This window comes from Toxotes jaculatrix, chromosome 3 (genome assembly GCF_017976425.1).
Source record: "Toxotes jaculatrix isolate fToxJac2 chromosome 3, fToxJac2.pri, whole genome shotgun sequence".
In the NCBI taxonomy this organism is placed as follows: Eukaryota; Metazoa; Chordata; class Actinopteri; family Toxotidae; genus Toxotes; species Toxotes jaculatrix.
This window is the reverse complement of record NC_054396.1, coordinates 84269-101704: the sequence shown is the minus strand read 5'-3', so window position 1 is coordinate 101704 and position 17436 is coordinate 84269. Positions and strand designations below refer to the sequence as shown.

Below are 17436 nucleotides of genomic sequence, written 5' to 3'. Positions count from 1 at the left end.
TCTCTGAAAACTCTCCAGTTGATCCAAAATGCTGCAGCACAGTTCTGACAGGAACTAGGAAAAGAGATCACATTTCTCCTGTATTGGCTTCTCTGTACCGGCCCCCTATAAAATACAGAATAGAATTTAAAATTCTGCTCCTCGCCTCCAAGCCCACAATAGTCAGACACCATCATATCTTGAGGAGCTCATAGTACACTGTTACCCACTAGAACACTGTGTTCCCAGGAGACAGGCTTAACTGTGGTTCAGAGAGTCTCCAAAAGTAGAATGGGAGGCAGCTCCTTCAGCTATCAGGCTCCTCTCCTCTGGGCTCCTTTTTTGGATTGCAGTACCATGTTACCCGCTTTTAATTTTTTGTACTTTCTTTGATGCTCTGGGAATTCTACCCCACTCAGTCTGGGACACAGTCACTTCTAAAAAGTATCATACACCAAGACTGTATCTGTTTAGTCAGCCTCTTTTGTCACCCCATGCTACTTCAGCATGGGTGATATAAATGCTCATTGTCTATATTTATTCTCTTGTCCAAACAGCTGCTCAGTAAACCAATCCCTTAGAACTAGAGGGGACAGCTGCCATTCCACAGATAGGGACAGGGTAAGAGAGGGAGCTCAGTCAGACTGTCAGAGAGAGGGAGTTGAGAAGTGTTATAAATGAGTGGAACGAGACTTAACCTGTAGGACTTCTGCTATATTTTGAACGAAAATCTTCTGGAATACCACTTCCAATTCAAGGTAAACTTAGCATAAATACGTCCTTGAGGCCACAATGGCAGATAGCAGCAGTCCCCCACTGTCATCCTACATCATGGATGAAGAAACTCTGAAGAGAAAACAGAAGGAGAAACTGAAGAAACTGATGGCTACAGGAGGTAACCCAAGGCCTACACGCTCTCTCCTCTTCTTGACACTGAGGAATCCCTTCCGCAAGGCATGCATCAGTATTGTGGAATGGAAGTATCCTGCTGTAGTAAAAGGGTCACAAGGCAGGGGGACAACTGAATCAAAACTATGAGATAACATTTCTTGTGATTGTTGCTACTGCAGATTACCTGAAGTAATCATTAAGTGTGTGGTGTTCTGTTTAGTTTAGTGTGTGTGTGTGTGTGTGTGTGTGTCAGGGTGCCATTTCCGTGGAATATGGGAACATCTATATATGAACATTTATGGTTGGTATGTAAGCTTCCTATAAAATCACTCTCAGACCTTTTGAAATCATAATCCTTCTGGCCATCTTTGCCAACTGTGTGGCCCTGGCTGTGTACTTGCCGATGCCTGAGGAAGACAGCAACAACACCAACAGCAACTTGGTGCGTCAGCATGCTTGTATTGTGTGCATAAGACTCCTACATCACCCCAAAGCATATGTAGAAAATACTGTACTGAATAACTTGAGTTTTTGTAACACCGGTCTTCCATTGGGTTTAATAAAGTATGCTATTTCTCTAATCTTCTGTCTAATCTTTTTTATCCATCTAATCAATTAATATACTAATTAATATATAAATCTATTAACCTTCTATCTAAGATGAGAGTAAATATATGACAGCATTTCAAAGTGCAAAAGTGGCAAAAACTTATCTGACCAAGTTGAATAAAACAATATGCATTTTCTTTTGCTTCATTCTGTTTCAGTTGTGTTCATACATAGACATACTTTGTAGTTCTAGCTTAACTGACTAATGTAAATGTCATCACAGTTGGAACTCCCCAAATGTCTTACTTAATGTCTTACTCAAATGTCTTTAGTAACTCCAACTAAACTGGTGGCGCAAACTAAACTGGTTTATAGATGCATGGCATCCCCTGGATTCTGTTTTTATTAAACTGTTTTTTATTATTAAAATTAATACAATTTTAACCCTGACAGAGGATTAAGCGGTAGAAAATGAATGAATGAGAACAGACCCTGATATGGAGGTACTGATATCTTCTCTTATTTTCTGAAATTTGTCAGTAAAGAATGAGACAAATCGTAGAAGAGTCAAAATGACTACTGGCTAAAAGTAGAGGGCTGATGATGCAGGAAGGTTTTTCAGCCTCTTAGCAGCAAATAAATCAAGTACATTATTATTGTATTATTGTTCAGTTCTGAATTATAAATGCGTAATCTGTTTCAAACTTTTTCACAATATTTAGGGTGCAGTGATGTTCTTATTATTGGTCGGTCTCTCCAAGTTTCAGTTAAAAGCAGAAAACCAAGATTGTGTTTGATAATTAAATAATTAATTCAAAATGATTTTCCTGCTAAAGACCTGGTGTTTAGAAAAAGCTGAATTTAGTGTTTTAAAAAAACAAATTTAATTTACCACATTTGCAGAGTTCTGCTCCACAAAATGAGGCAGTGGGTTGAGGTATATATTGGGAAGATACTTTACAACCTTGAACAATAGATGAAACTTGATGTATAGTTCTCTTTAAGACAGAGCCAAAGGCTACGATTCGCTCCTTTCCCAAAACCAACCTAATATTACCCCGTGGAAAAGAAGGTATAAACTGTCAACAAGTTGGACTGAACTTAGGTCCAGTCACAGTTGCCAAGCAGAATAAACCTTAACACTTAGGTAGAGACAAGACCCTCTCTATCTGAGACATCTTCTTACCTGTCCTCCTGGATACCAAGCTTGGTATCCAGGTGGAGAGGTGAGAAGATGTCAGATGTCTCTGATCTCAATTTAATAGTGATATTGCTTATAAATGAGGTGGGGTGAGACTAGTGGAGCCAGGCTATTGCTGATGTTGCTTGCTTTATCAGTCTGTTCAGAGCGATAAAGGAGTAGGAGGAGATTCAGACTGATAAAGGAGTAGGAGAGAGCTGTTTTGTTGTCTTTGTTATTAGCAAGGTTGGTGTTAGAGAATGTTCTCTTTGGGGAGGAGGCAGACTACAGTGGCAGTATCTGGAGGGTAATGCCTGCTTTAGCCAGCTCTTCAGTTTTGTCAGGGAACCCCCAAAAGAGGTGAGGCAGGGGAGAGTGAAGTAGCTGTCACAGGTGTTACATGTCACACTGAAGTTGTCATATTTTGTCTTTATGGTGTTGAGGCGGCTGTATGTGCATCATCTGACCAGTTGGCGACTGAACCAAAAATGGTCCATCAGTATTTACACTTAAGAACGGTTTGGGTTGAGGCCAAGAACATATTTTTTTTGAAGAAATCTTAATTTGTAAATGTGGAACAAAATACAGGTAGAAATATACACCCCTGGGGTGTCCTATGGACGGCCTGAAATTAATGGAGTCATGTATAATGTTTAGTTTACCCCATTCATGTTCCATTTATTTGTAATGGTGCATGTGACCACATCTACAAAGTGAAGGGTTCTGCCTTTTCAGTATGGGTAGTGTACAACTCAGGAGATGCAATCTCATGAAAATCTCCTCCTGAATCTGAGGTTTGACAGTCAGTCAGATCCTCCTTTCCAGCACCCTAGCACAAGCTTTCCAGAGGAAACCTAACTGAGGCACGCCTTCCAGTCACCCTTTTTAGATATGCTCAAATTGGAGTTTTCCACTGTTCCCACTGTCTGCCCAGGTAAAACAACTCCTCAACCAGAATGTTAGTCCTTCTGGCCGTCATATCCTGATGAAGAGATTATGTGACTGTGGGCACATCAGGCATAGCATTATCTCACTTTATGATCCCTCTCCACTTTCTTGTAGTGTTGTGCAGAGCACTAGGGCCTCTCTTATTCTCTTTTATCTGCTGCCCTTGGTACAGATTATAAACAAATTTAAGATTGCATATCATTTATTTGCAGATTATATCAACTCTACTTCTAGAAGCTTCTAAACTGTGTAATGGCATTAAGGATGGAGGGTGGACAATTTCGTACAGCTCAGTGCTTAGGAGACAGTAGCTCTTGAACATGTTGTATCCATGATCAAGCAAAGTTTTGGGCTTCTCTCCTCTGCTGCCCACCCCAGCTTGCATAATTTAGGGATTATATTTGAGTAGGTCTTGTTGTTCAGCTCCACTGTTAAGCAGCTGACCAGATCTTGTTTCTTCCACTTAAGAAATAGCCTGTAGTTTCAAATGCAGAATTAGAAATGCTTATATGTACCTTTATTTGTCCCTGTACTTATTATTGTAATGCACTTGCCTTCAGATCTAGCATAACTTCACTTCTGCAGGCAATACAGAATGTTGATGCAAGAATACTCGATAGGTCGAATAATAGGTCTCATATTACCCCTTGCATTCTTTCACTGGCTCCCTGTTATGAATTTGTACATATGATGCACCACAATTACACCAACAAAAGCAGTGAAGAATACTGCTGTTAAGCAAACATGGATGTAAACAAGTCGAAATTGGGGAAAGTAAGGCTCCAAAGTTGCTTTAAAACCTAAAGGATCACAACTGAATGTAAACATAACCCCTAATTGTTTACAAGAAAACTCCACAGGACCCCTCTGAGAATCCAGTCTACTCCCTCTTTGTAGTTCTTTTAAAAATCTGAAGCATCATTTGACAGTTTCTGGACCATTCTTGTAGTCAAAGAGGCTGACCATGTCAATGTAGCATCCATAGTTTGAGTGCAGCATTGACTTTAGCTACAGTCATTTCCTTCATAGTTGTAGTGTTGCCTATCAGTTTTTGTTTTGATCATTTACTGTCATTATTTAAAATAAATTCACTTCAGTTCCCTTAATTAGCTCATATCCAAGTACAAAGATACAAGGACAATATTAGGCTCACATTTCAGGTTAACACCAGTGAAGGGCACTGTCAATGTGATGTGTATTTAAAATAGACATTCACTGCATGCCTCTGCTGAAACGAGAGAGGCCATAAAACACTCAGTGAGCAGTGAGTTTGTAAGTGACATGAACAGACAGAAGAAGATTAGTGTGTCATGCAACATAAAACTCTCATGAAGTTGTCAGAAACATGAGCAGGAAAATTATTTAATCTCTCAACCAACACTGTACACTATTGGCTGTTCAGGGATTCATCCTACAGCAGTTCAATTCAACTTTATTTATATAGCGCCTTCCACAGTCAAAATCGTCTCAAAGCGCTTTACAGAGACACAGAGCCTGACCCCAGAGCAAGCACTTAAGGCGACAGCGGCAAGGAAAAACTCCCTTTTAACAGGAAGAAACCTTGAGCAGAACCTGGCTCAGATGGGGGACCCTCCTGCCGATGGCCGGGCTGGTTGAAAGGAGGAAAAGGAGGAAGATAGGACAGCTAGGAATGGAGGAGAGGGGGAGTAGGACATGCAGCATAATACAGACAATGGACAATGTTAGTGGGTCAGCATTTACATTACAGTTAGTGAACAGTTATTGGATAATGTATGCTCAGCAGATTACAGTTGTGATAGGAAACAGAGCACAGAGGCAAAAAGCTGTCATGACTGGTAATTATTTACATTACAGTCTGCAAAGAATATTAATCCAATATTTATCTGTAGCAGAATGGAACATTAAACGTGTAAGAAATGGATCATTGTAAACAATAAACAGCAGCAGGTGGGTGGAGCCAGGACCACAGAACATGCAGCTCCGGAGCCAGAGATACCTGCAGAAAGGTACAGAGAAAGAGAGACTAGAGAGAAACAAACACAGGACTACGGGACAGAGAGGACACAGAGTTAATGACATGTAATAAAGGCTAATAAATTTGAGAGTGGGTCTGAGGAGAGAAGAAGAAGTGCGCAGTAGATCATGGGATGTCCCCCAGCAGCCTAGGCCTATAGCAGCATAACTAGGGGATGATTCAGTTGCCTGAGCCAGCCCTACTAAGGGCTATATCCTTAACTGTAACAGTGTCTATAGAGATAATTGTGACTAACTATAAGTTTAATAAATAACTAGGACTGTAACTACAATTAATTATAAGCTTTGTCAAACAAGAAGGTTTTAAGCTTAGTTTTAAAATTAGAGAGGGTGTCTGCTTCCCCAACCCAAACTGGCAGTTGGTTCCATAGGAGAGGGGCCTGATAGCTAAAGGCTCGGCCTCCCATTCTACTTTTAGAGATTTTGGAAACCATAAGCAAACCTGCATTCTGGGAACGAAGCAATCTGTTGGGATGATATGGTACTATCAGCTCTTTAAGATATGAAGGAGCCTGGCCATTGAGGGCCTTATATGTAAGGAGAAGGATTTTAAAATCAATTCTGGATTTTACAGGAAGCCAATGAAGAGAAGTTAGTACAGGAGTAATATGATCTCTCTTGCTAATTCCAGTCAGTACTCTTGCTGCAGCATTCTGGACCAGCTGGAGGCTTTTTAGAGAGTTAACTGGACATCCTGATAATAGGGAATTACAGTAGTCCAGTCTAGAAGTAACAAAAGCATGGACTAATTTTTCAGCATCACTCTGCGACAGAACGTTCCTAATCTTATTGATATTGCGCAGGTGAAAGAAGGCGGTCCTAGAGACTTGGTTTATATGTGAGTTAAAGGACAAATCCTGATCAAAAATAACTCCAAGGTTTCTCACAGTCGTACTGGAGGCTAAATTAATGCCATCCAGAGTAACTATATGATTAGATAAACTGTTTCTGAGGTGTTTGGGACCAAACGAAATAACCTCAGTTTTGTCTGAATTCAGAAGAAGAAAGTTACAGGTCATCCAGGCCTTTATGTCTTTAAGACATGCCTGAAGTATGGCTAACTGATCTGTTTCGTCTGGCTTCATAGATAGATATAGCTGGGTATCATCCGCATAGCAATGGAAATTTATTCCATGCTTCCTGATAATATTGCCTAGGGGAAGCATGTATAAGGTGAACAATATTGGTCCAAGCACAGAACCCTGTGGAACTCCATGACTTACTCTGTCTTACTGCTGTTCCTTTAATCCCAATAACATGTTCCAATCTTTCCAATAGGATACTATGATCAATAGTGTCAAATGCAGCACTAAGATCTAGCAGGACAAGTATAGAGACGAGTCCATTATCTGATGCTATGAGAAGGTCGTTGGTAACTTTCACCAGCGCTGTTTCTGTGCTATGATGAACTCTAAATCCTGACTGAAAAACTTCAAACAAACCGTTCCTATGTAGATGGTCACACAACTGAGTTGCAACAGCCTTTTCAAGAATTTTAGAATTAAAGGGGAGATAGGATATAGGTCTATAGTTTGCCAAAATGTCAGAGTCCAGAGAAGGCTTTTTAAGTAAAGGTTTGATAACTGCAACCTTAAAAGCCCGTGGAACACATCCTGTTACCAAAGAGAGATTTACCTGATCTAATATGTTAGTGCCAATCAAAGGAAAAACATCTTTAAGAAGTCTGGTCGGGATAGGATCCAAAAAGACATGTTGATGATTTAGATTTAGAAACTATTGAAGTCATTTCAGCGAGATCTATGGGAGAGAAACAGTCTAACGACAAATCAGGGCTGGCAGACATTTCTAGAAGATGCTGTTCTAGACATACCTACATCATTAACAGTTGTAGGCAGGATAAGATGGATTCTGTCTCTAATGTCTACTATTTTGTTGCTAAAGAAGCTCATAAAGTCATTACTAGTAAGAGCTAGAGGGATGCATGGTTCAACAGAGCTATGGCTCTTTGTCAGCCTGGCTACAGTGCTGAAAAGAAACCTAGAGTTGTTCTTGTTTTCCTCTATTAATGATGAGTAATAGGCAGTTCTTGCCTTACGAACGAGCTTTTTTATACGTTATGAAGCTGTCTTTCCAGGCTAGGCGGAATTCCTCTAAATTAGTGGATAACCATTTCCTTTTCAGCTTTCGTGATAGCTGCTTTAAAGTACATATTTGTGAATCGTACCATGGAGCTAGTTTCCTCTGATTACTGACCTTTTTCAAAGGGGCAACAGAGTCAACGGTTGAACGCAATGAAGCAGCAGTACTATCAACTAGATAGTCTATATCTGCTAGAGTAAAGTTTAGGCCAATGCCCTCTGTAAAACTGGCATATGGCAACGGAGATAATAAAGATGGAATAGCTTCCTTATATTTGATAACAGCATTATCAGACAAATATCTACAGCAGTTAATTTTAATCCCAGATGCTGTGCAGTTCATTATGTGTTTTTAGGTTCAGATACTTTTGTAGAATTAAATTTTTTGAGGTTTTTATGAATAACACCTCTTGCATTTTTTAATTTATACACTTTTTGTTGACGGAGAGCAGACACAGTCTCTATAGGATAAAGGGAATCATTAGAATGGTAGGAATAGTAAGAATCATGGGTGGGTGAAAGCTCTAGAGAAACTGCAGAGAAGCGTGTAGGACTGCAACTCTTCCTGGTCTCAACTCTGGGTTGTCATGACTTTGGTTGTCTAATAAAATCTGTCATATTTCTAGATATGAGAGCTGCACCATCCAAAGTGGGATGGATGCCATCTCTCCTAATCAGACCAGGTTTTCCCAGGTTGTCAATGAAGGCCATGTCGTTTGCTGGACACCACCTAGACAGTCAGCGACGGAATGATGACATGCAGCGTCATCCGACAAGATAATGACCCAAAACATTAGAGGAAACTAGAACCAGAACAGACAGTAGCGTCACATGATGAAAACCAGCACAGTCTCCAGGCTTACACCATGGAGCTGGTTTGGGATAAACTGAACTGGACAGAAGGTGAAAGCATTGTATTCTAAAAGTGCAACACATTCTTAGGGACTTCTGCAATAGTTGGGACAAACTTTCATGACAATATTTTATTTCCATTGTAGAAAGAATGTGTAAATTATGTTGGACTGCTAGATGAGCCAGTTGTTCTATGCTTTAATTTCAGAAACACTGGGGCCACTGAATTATGTGAATTTATATTAACAGCTGGAAAAAGTGAGATGTTCTAAAACTTTAAACTGATATTGTGAGCCCTGTGTTAAAAACAAAAAACAAACAAGCAAACAAAAGACTGACAGGCAGATCTTGATCTAAAAAAAATGCTCTGCATCAGACAAAGATGGAAATTATTTTGTAAGAGCATTTCCAGGCAACACAGATTCAAACAATAGCCATTGTTGTTGTTTTACAGGAAAGCCTGGAGTACATCTTCCTCATCATCTTCTCTATTGAGTGTTTCCTGAAGATTGTAGCCTATGGATTTCTTTTTCATGCAGATGCATATTTGAGAAACTGCTGGAACATTTTGGACTTTGTTTGTGTATCTGTTGGGTAAGTTGATAAGTTTGTGTCCATTTACACATGTTTTTGCTTTGGTAAGTAGTGGTGAAGAGGAAGTGTCTCTATATACTATAAAATAATTCCAAACCTGTCTCTCTTTATTGAACTATAATTTTTAAAGTCATGACAGAGACACTATAAACAACAGGTTTGAGTAAATCCCTGTAAACATGACCCTTTAACAACAAATATATGATTTGCAAATACTGATGGGTAGCAACCTAATAGACATTTTCCACTGGACAACCAACAGGAAGATGCTATATGTTTATCACAGAGTTAGTGGAGGTATTCTACATTTATACTAGTCTACACAAAAAGATATAAGCAAGAATTTTTGCTTAATCTGCAAAGATCATCTAAAATGGCCTGGACAAACTAGTAGCTCTACAAGTGATGATTAATAAGTGGACTGTAGTGATATTTCAAGCAGACTGTTGTCTTCAATTAGTATCAAAGGTGTCTTCATTCTTACAATCAGTCTATTTAAATAAAGAAAAGTCTTCATTGTGCTGCTTGAAAACATTTTGTGCACCACACTGAATATGGACAGGAGAAAGAATTGAAGAATCTATCTATCTATCTATCTATCTATCTATCTATCTGAAGAGCTACAAAAAGCACTTTATTGCAGTGACTGTTTCAACAGTTTGTGCTACAAAATGTAAGTTTAAGGGTCCCCATTCTTTTGCCAACACTGTTACTCTCACCAAAAAATCCTGCAAAGTAGTGTAACATTTTGTGACATAATTTACAATAAGCTGCATCATCTCTAAACAAGGATACCTTTTCTCATCTCTTTTGTTCAACGTTTGATGGTTTATAAGGTCTTGACAAGGGGGGCAAAGCATACAATGTCAATACTGTTACCATTTTTAACATATGAATCTAAAAACATCTAAGTTAGCAGTGAGCTAGCAATTTCTTTAGATTTATGTTTTAAAAAAAGCAGTGAGCAGATTAGCCTGAATATATGGGTTGCAGTGCATAAACCCCTATTTACAAGGAGGAATGCACATTTGAGAATTCAGTGGTGCAAAAACCATTGAAAATCAAAAACAGTGTATCTGTTCTTTTAAATGTGGAATAGATGTCAAATACTTCTGTCAGTTCCAATTAATTTCAGATTAAAGGGGGTAAACATAAGAGAAACATGGATGGATGGATGTATGCAACTGAGAGTCACCAAAGAAAGGCAGAGACATTTTGACACCTGTCAATGAGAAAAAAACAGGAGTGATGCAAACTGCTTTTTACAGTATATTCTGGGAGCTTTGAATGTTGCAAAAAAAAATCTTGGCAACCATCTGATCAGAGGAAACCTCATATGCTATGTTTGTCTCTCTCCAGGCTGTTCACCGTGGCTGTGGATGCCATTAACCACATCAGTGGAGTGGAGGCTCCAGTAGGAGAAAAAGGGGGTGGCTTTGATATGAAAGCTCTGCGAGCATTCAGAGTCCTCCGACCACTCAGACTGGTCTCTGGAGTCCCCAGTAAGTAACCGGTTTGCTATGGAATCAGATACTCTCTTTTGTTCAACTGTACAATTTCATCATTCCATAATCAATACAATTTATTTTGATACCATTATTTTATTTTTAGCAGTTTTATAAGTAATAAATTTAAGTCAGTGTTATACAGTAATGTGGAAGCCAGATACATTAGATTATATCACTAACGCTTAGTAAACGTAGGGGAATTATTGCTTGGAGAGAAAACACATTATTGGTTTGGCATATGCATGGTACATGACAATTTGTGAGATTTATTCCAAGATACATCTGATTTTACCCCTCAGGCCTGCAAGTGGTGATGAACTCCATTCTCAAGTCTATGCTGCCTTTGTTTCACATCACCTTACTGGTCCTTTTCATGGTCACCATTTACTCGATCATGGGACTGGAGCTCTTCAAGTGCAAAATGCACAAGACCTGCTACTACACTGGCACAAGTACAGTATCCAGCACAATAAGGTTATATATGGCAGTTATACTTGGGATGCACAAATCTGATTTGTAGATTGCTATTGGGAGCCATTACTAACCTTAGTTAATGGATTGTGTATTGGCAAGAAATAAGTGTGCATATATAGATGTAGATATAGATATAGATATATATAGATATATATATATATATAGATAGATAGATAGATAGATATAGATAGATATAGATATAGGTATAGGTATAGATATAGATATAGATAGTGCCCATACCTTGGGTCCTCCTCCCATTCCACTCATCCCCCGTGGTGGCTGTGGCCTGGGGTGGCAGAGCATTTTGTTTGGCGTGGCCGTGACTTCTTTCGATCAGACGCAATTGTTGTTGTTTGTGCCAGCCGTCGAGGCACTGGTCTCCACGAATTCAGCGTGCCTGACTGCTGGCGCTGTGGAGGACATATTGCGCCGCTAGATTTCTTCTGGGTGCATTCGCTGTCCGTCTGGTACCGAGGGCCTGAGGCGGCAGTCGATCCCTGCTGGTGGTGTTTTCTTCACGATTCCTTTTATTTTGTTGGTGTGCAGTGTCACAGGTGGTGGTTAGTTTTATGGACCCTTCCCTTTTCGGTTTTCCTGCCGCTGTGGTAAGCCCTTGCCCTGTTTGCATTCCTAGGCCCAAGTGCTAGTTTTACTGCAGCTAATCCTTTAGTGACTGACGTGTAATTTTCTTTTTCAGAGTCAGACAGAAAGGGTTTTTAGCAGCAGGTGAAACATATCCTGATAGAGTGTCAAGGTAATTGTGGATTGACTGGATAGAGATTTGTGAGCTGAATAAAAGAACTGGAGAAAGTTGCTGGAAATCCTCATTTTCATGGAGGCAGTTTATGAAATTTCTTAAACTATTGCTGTTACAATTCTTTAATGTCTCCTATGTGTATTTGAAAATGATAATCAACCTAAGACAGCATTGTGGTATGCTGCAGGTAAGATGGCCAGTGGAAAATGAGACATTACCACTAGAAACAGAGCAATGTCTTTAACTGAGATATAGATATGTTTCCTGACCACTGATATTTGGATGGATGCCATCTTTGCAGAAAAGGGAACTTTCCTCCCAGAAATTATTAAAATGATCAATGAATGCAATTCCCTGAGCTGAGTAGGCTGATTGGAGCCATGTGTGGTGACTAAGAAGCCAGCTAAAGTGCTCAGTACCACAGATTAGAAGAGGGGAGTGTATATGAAAACAGGTTTCCCAAACGTTTTTAGCAAATCAAGAAGGAACTTAAAATCTTGTTTTAGAAGTTTGATGTAGTGATGCACAGTTGGTGGCTATAACAAGCTTGTGAATACCTGATGACGATAGTCAGCAGTTGTTTAATAATTTCTACCTTAATAATTTAGACCTTTGTGGAGGAGATGGAGAAGATGGGAGGTGAATCTGGCCGAGCCAAGAAATCTGAATCAGGGAAGGGCCGTAGAAGAAGTGCGCATAACTGCACACTCAGCAGTGCAGCTTGACAGGATTGGCGAAGGTCAGCCATTCTGGGTGTACACTGGGTGTTGAGTAGTGCAAGGGGGGATTGATAAGCCTAAGTGGCCTAAGGTAGAATGAGATTATTTGTACAGCTCTTGTCCATGCAGTTATCCATAACAATTTATTTATAAATTATTTATATTTTTATTTATATAGCGCCTTCCACAATCAAAATTGTCTCAAAGCACTTTACAGAGACCCAGAGCCTGACCCCAGAACAAGCACTTGGCTGTTTTGATCACTTGGTGTGGGTAAAATGCAGAGAATAATTTAAAGCTAAATCTTGAGTCTTTATATTTTTGATCTTTTCTATATTCTGGGTGCCTGTATCTGTCTCTTTGTTGCTGTGACAGATGCAGCGTCCCCATTGTGGGACTAATAAAGGTGTATCTTATCTTCTATCTTATTTTCCCAATTTGAGGAATAATAAAAAGTAATAATAAACTTTAACTTTAACTACAATCATAGTAGAACATGTGCATAAGCCCAACAGCAACGGAATTCTGTTATGGTTAAAAAGTAATGTGTAGTGATGGCTTCATGTTATGCTACACATACAAAGGTGCATCTCTAAGTAATGCTACTATATATATAGTACGTGTGGGATCATTCAGCTTCAGATTGTTTAGCATTATCCCACAAGATATATCAATACTGTTACCCTCTTCTGACCTTCAGACATAATTGCAACTGTGGAAAATGAGAAGCCGGCTCCATGTGCCCAAGCAGGGAACGGTCGCCGTTGTACCATCAATGGCACAGAGTGTCGTGCTGGCTGGCCAGGCCCAAACCATGGAATCACCCACTTCGACAACCTGGGCTTTTCTATGCTAACTGTCTACCAGTGTGTCACCACACAAGGGTGGACCGATGTTCTCTATTGGGTAAGGTATTAGCAGACTATTTCACACTCAGAGTTTTTGAACTAGAATTTAATTTTTATTGTTTATTTATTTTATATTTATTTATTCATTTATTTTAATTTACTGTCAAGTTTTAATTCAAGAAATTTAAAGTAAAATCATATACTCTTTATTATAGTTGCGTTTACTGCACAGATGTTCTCCATAGACATCACTCAAAATCCAACAGGCAGCAACAAATTAATTATATATATAAAATGTTCATGTTCTGGTTTACAAAGGAGTCAGATCTGATTTAAGTCAATGTCTGTGACTTGTATAAAGATGAAACTAATATTGAAACTAAGGTAAACGTGGTTGTTGATCTGTGCAGGTTCATAAAGAAACATGCAGACACTGGAGCTCTTTCTCATAACCTTTTAGTCTGCCAGAAATCATAACAAAACCCCCACCACATACACTTCCTGTGTCTCCCCTTTCACCTTCGCAACTTCCTCTCTCCCTGATTTTCACAACAAAAGCCTGAATCACTCTAAAAATGAACATAAAGAGAATGCAGCAAATACCATACTCCCAACATGAGCATTACATTTCACACACCTTAAATCAACTGGGGTGTGGCACATAAAGTGAACTACTTCAAAAATATAGATCACTGAACTGTCAACATTACCTCTTGATATTTATATTCTACAGTCTGTATGTAAGACTATAACGAATGTGTATTCCCATACATGTTTTTGACATTTTATTTTTTGACATTTCTCACATGAGAAATATGGCAGTATTCTTTTCATTTAAGTTACCCATATAAACCCCATTTCTCTGATAAAGACAAATAAGTGTGCTTGTCCAACAGGTAAATGATGCTATAGGAATGGAATGGCCATGGATCTTTTTCACAACACTCATCCTCGTTGGCTCCTTCTTTGTGCTCAACCTAGTGCTGGGTGTACTCAGTGGGTAGGATTACTCTAAACCTAACTACAGCTCCTCTATTCATTTCTTTTGCATAATCAAGATGCTATATTAATTTCTCCAGCCATTTTCAGTGTCTCCTCTGGACATTATTACTCACTGTTACGTCTTTTTAGTTTAGTTTGTCTTGTTTCCCACTAGTGAGTTCACAAAAGAGAGAGAGAAGGCTAAATCCAGAGGAGAATTTCAGAAGCTGAGAGAAACCCAGCAGCTTGATGAGGACCTCAAAGGCTATATGGAGTGGATCACTCAGGCAGAGGTCATCGACAATGACCAGGAGGGCCAGGGTAAGACACAACACAAACAGAACAGATAAAATTAGAACAGTAAAGACATAAGCCTCCAGGTGCAACTGTTTAAACTCCTGTCATTGCAAGTCACTGCCTCTTTTAAATGATTGCAGTTCTCACTGCCAATTTTCAAAATGTCTTCCTTATCAGCTTTTCCTGGAATTTCAATGTGGTGGACTTCATGTGTCCTCAAGATGTGGACCTTTGCCCCTTTCTGTCCCTTTTTTTGAATCATATGAAGTTTGTCTATTATGTCTGTTATAATTGTGTTGATATAGTTGTGTTGATCTGTCTTAAAGCTGCTGTTTGATATTTCCTGCTAGAAGAGGACAAGATGGCTGACAGTAAAAATGGTCCCATGAGAGGAGGCCATGGCCCCCTATGAGACTAAAAGTTAATTAATCTAATTAGCCAATCAGAGTTAGAATTGTCTGTTTGTGCCTAAATACTGCTGAGTCACTGGTGGCAATGGTGACTGCACCCTTGGACCAGAATGTAAATACACAGACAAACCACTCTGTATCCCCAGCAGATAACAGCGTGTAAGCCAGAACTTGTCATCAAAAATGTCCCCATATCTTGAAAAGTACAAGTCCTATCAACCAAATGTTTTCAGTATGAGCATCACAAGGCTTCAGTGAAGACACTGCTAACAAGAACCTAAGAGCTCAGTTTAACACAAGGGGGGAGTTGTAGGTTTCAGCAGTGAGGATCACTTCCGCGTTCAAAAAGCTGCAGTTCCTCGGCTGCCGCTGGGGGCTGGCTCCAGAAGTGAGTAATTCTCCATTGACCCCCATGTTAAAATAGCCAACTTTACAGCCTGGTACATTTTTTGTTTTTGGTCTCTACTGATAGTTTCCACCTCCGTGAACACTGTGGGGGGTGGGGGGGGGTTCTTTTTCAGCTCTTTGCTAAAGCATCGGCTGGGCTAGGCGGCTACATCCAGAGGCCTCCGGCTACCTCCAGCGGTTGACAGGGGTTGCAGTGTCCGTGTTTGTTTGCCAATGTTCGGATAGGTTTTTGTGACAGTATGGCTTGTTGTAGTGTAGACTGTACTAACCGACCGTCTGTGTTGCAGTTTTTTCGGTAAGTAAATTTCTCACTATTTTACCTGGATGTTTGCATGTACCGGCATATTTTGCTGCTGGCTTATGACTTTATTGCCGATTTATGGTCGCTGCTGATATAGATAGAGGACCCGGAGCGGATAATGTTAGGAACACTGCTGCGGTGTGTTCCGTGCTCTCAGAGTAGGTTTATTGCGGGAGTAGGAGGCTACAATTTTATTTCGTCTCATTTTTCTGTTTAAAAAGTCCGACATTGCATGGACAGAGCAGCTCCGTCAGTAAGTGGCTGCTGTTGTGTGCTGCTGTAACTGTAAGTGGATAGTGGTGAATGCCGGTAAATATTAAATATTTAATATTAAACATTTTAATATATTATTATCATCATTCTTTTTTATCGTTATCATTAATAATAATGACAATAATTATAATCATAATAATGTTTTTAACTTTTTAATATATTTTATCAATATGAAATAATAATGATTGTTTCACAGTTAAATAACAGGCTAGAAATACATTTCCCCCCACAACTCCACCAAACCCTGCAGCTCCATCTAAAACCTCTCTATCTGAAACAGTCATGTTTAAAACACAGCAGCAACATTATGATCTCTGTTGTATGCTCTGTGTCGCGGTCGCACGGGGTCGCTCCGGGGACTGTCGTGTGGTGGATGTAGCTGCGTGTAACTGCCGCTTAGCTTGTTAGCCTAGCTGATTAGCTGATTAGCCTTAGGCTAGCTCGGTTGCTCCGAGCTAGCCTAGAGACAGGAGTTCCTGAAAACAGGAGCCTTTCCCACACAGTCCCTGCTGATGTGTAATGGATCGGGGTCTGCACTATTCCTCTCGAAGTCTGTTCTGCGTGCTTTTGTTTATGAAGAGTCTCGAGATATTGATATATTCTTGATGATAGTGTTGGTGAGATGGGTGGGGGCACAATCATTAGTGAAGAGGGCATAGAGCCCTGTTGTCTTAGTCATTAACAGAACACAGCAGTCCCTTTTTTTCAGAGTTAGATGATTGCTGAAGTCTGTGGTTCTTGCTTTGCGAACTTGAGTTCTCTCTTTTGTCAGTTTAGAACGACAAGAAATAAAAGGTCTCACTGTCTGCATTGGCTGCCTACCCAGTCTAACAGGCGTCTCACTATTACCATCGTACACGAACCTCTGCTCTCCCCCTACAAGTTATTGCCATGGGGCCCATTCTATGTGAGGTATTGCTATATATCCACCACCAATACCTCAGCATTCAAGCTAAGGTATTGACAGTGGGCACCTTATCTGCGCTAAATACCTATAGAGTGCAAATTATAAGTGAACATGGAAAGCTTCCCAATTGCAGTTGACTCCTGTGAACAGCAACTGCAGGATTTCCTGATTTGTCAGTAGGGAGCCAAATTAAACTAATAACTTCGACTGGGTCTCATACTTTGACTACCAGTCAGGGTCAGGACCCCCTTCTCAATCCCCAATCACTGGCCCGATTGGACAGCGTGAAATGATAAGTGTCCATAGACCCTTCCGAACCTCTTGGCGGTCACCCGTGCAGCATCTGGGGCCTTTGTCTTAATTTTGGTGCATGTCGAGTGAAAAATGATTTTTATTCATTATTGTACATTATAACACTCATTGAAATAATGGTATTATTGCAAAT

General features: G+C 39.9%; 1 protein-coding gene across 1 annotated transcript in view; it reads left to right on the top strand.

Moving 5' to 3' along the window:
* Positions 1-642: 642 nt before the first annotated feature.
* The window catches only part of LOC121178809 (dihydropyridine-sensitive L-type skeletal muscle calcium channel subunit alpha-1-like), a 55814-nt gene continuing 39020 nt past the window's right edge, over positions 643-17436 (top strand). Inside the window, exons 1-8 of the mRNA XM_041033181.1 lie at positions 643-959; positions 1207-1312; positions 8969-9108; positions 10468-10610; positions 10916-11068; positions 13267-13472; positions 14311-14414; positions 14571-14716. Of these exons, the coding sequence (XP_040889115.1) occupies positions 772-959; positions 1207-1312; positions 8969-9108; positions 10468-10610; positions 10916-11068; positions 13267-13472; positions 14311-14414; positions 14571-14716 (1186 nt within the window). The 5' untranslated portion in view covers positions 643-771. The remainder of the gene's footprint in view (positions 960-1206; positions 1313-8968; positions 9109-10467; positions 10611-10915; positions 11069-13266; positions 13473-14310; positions 14415-14570; positions 14717-17436) is intronic.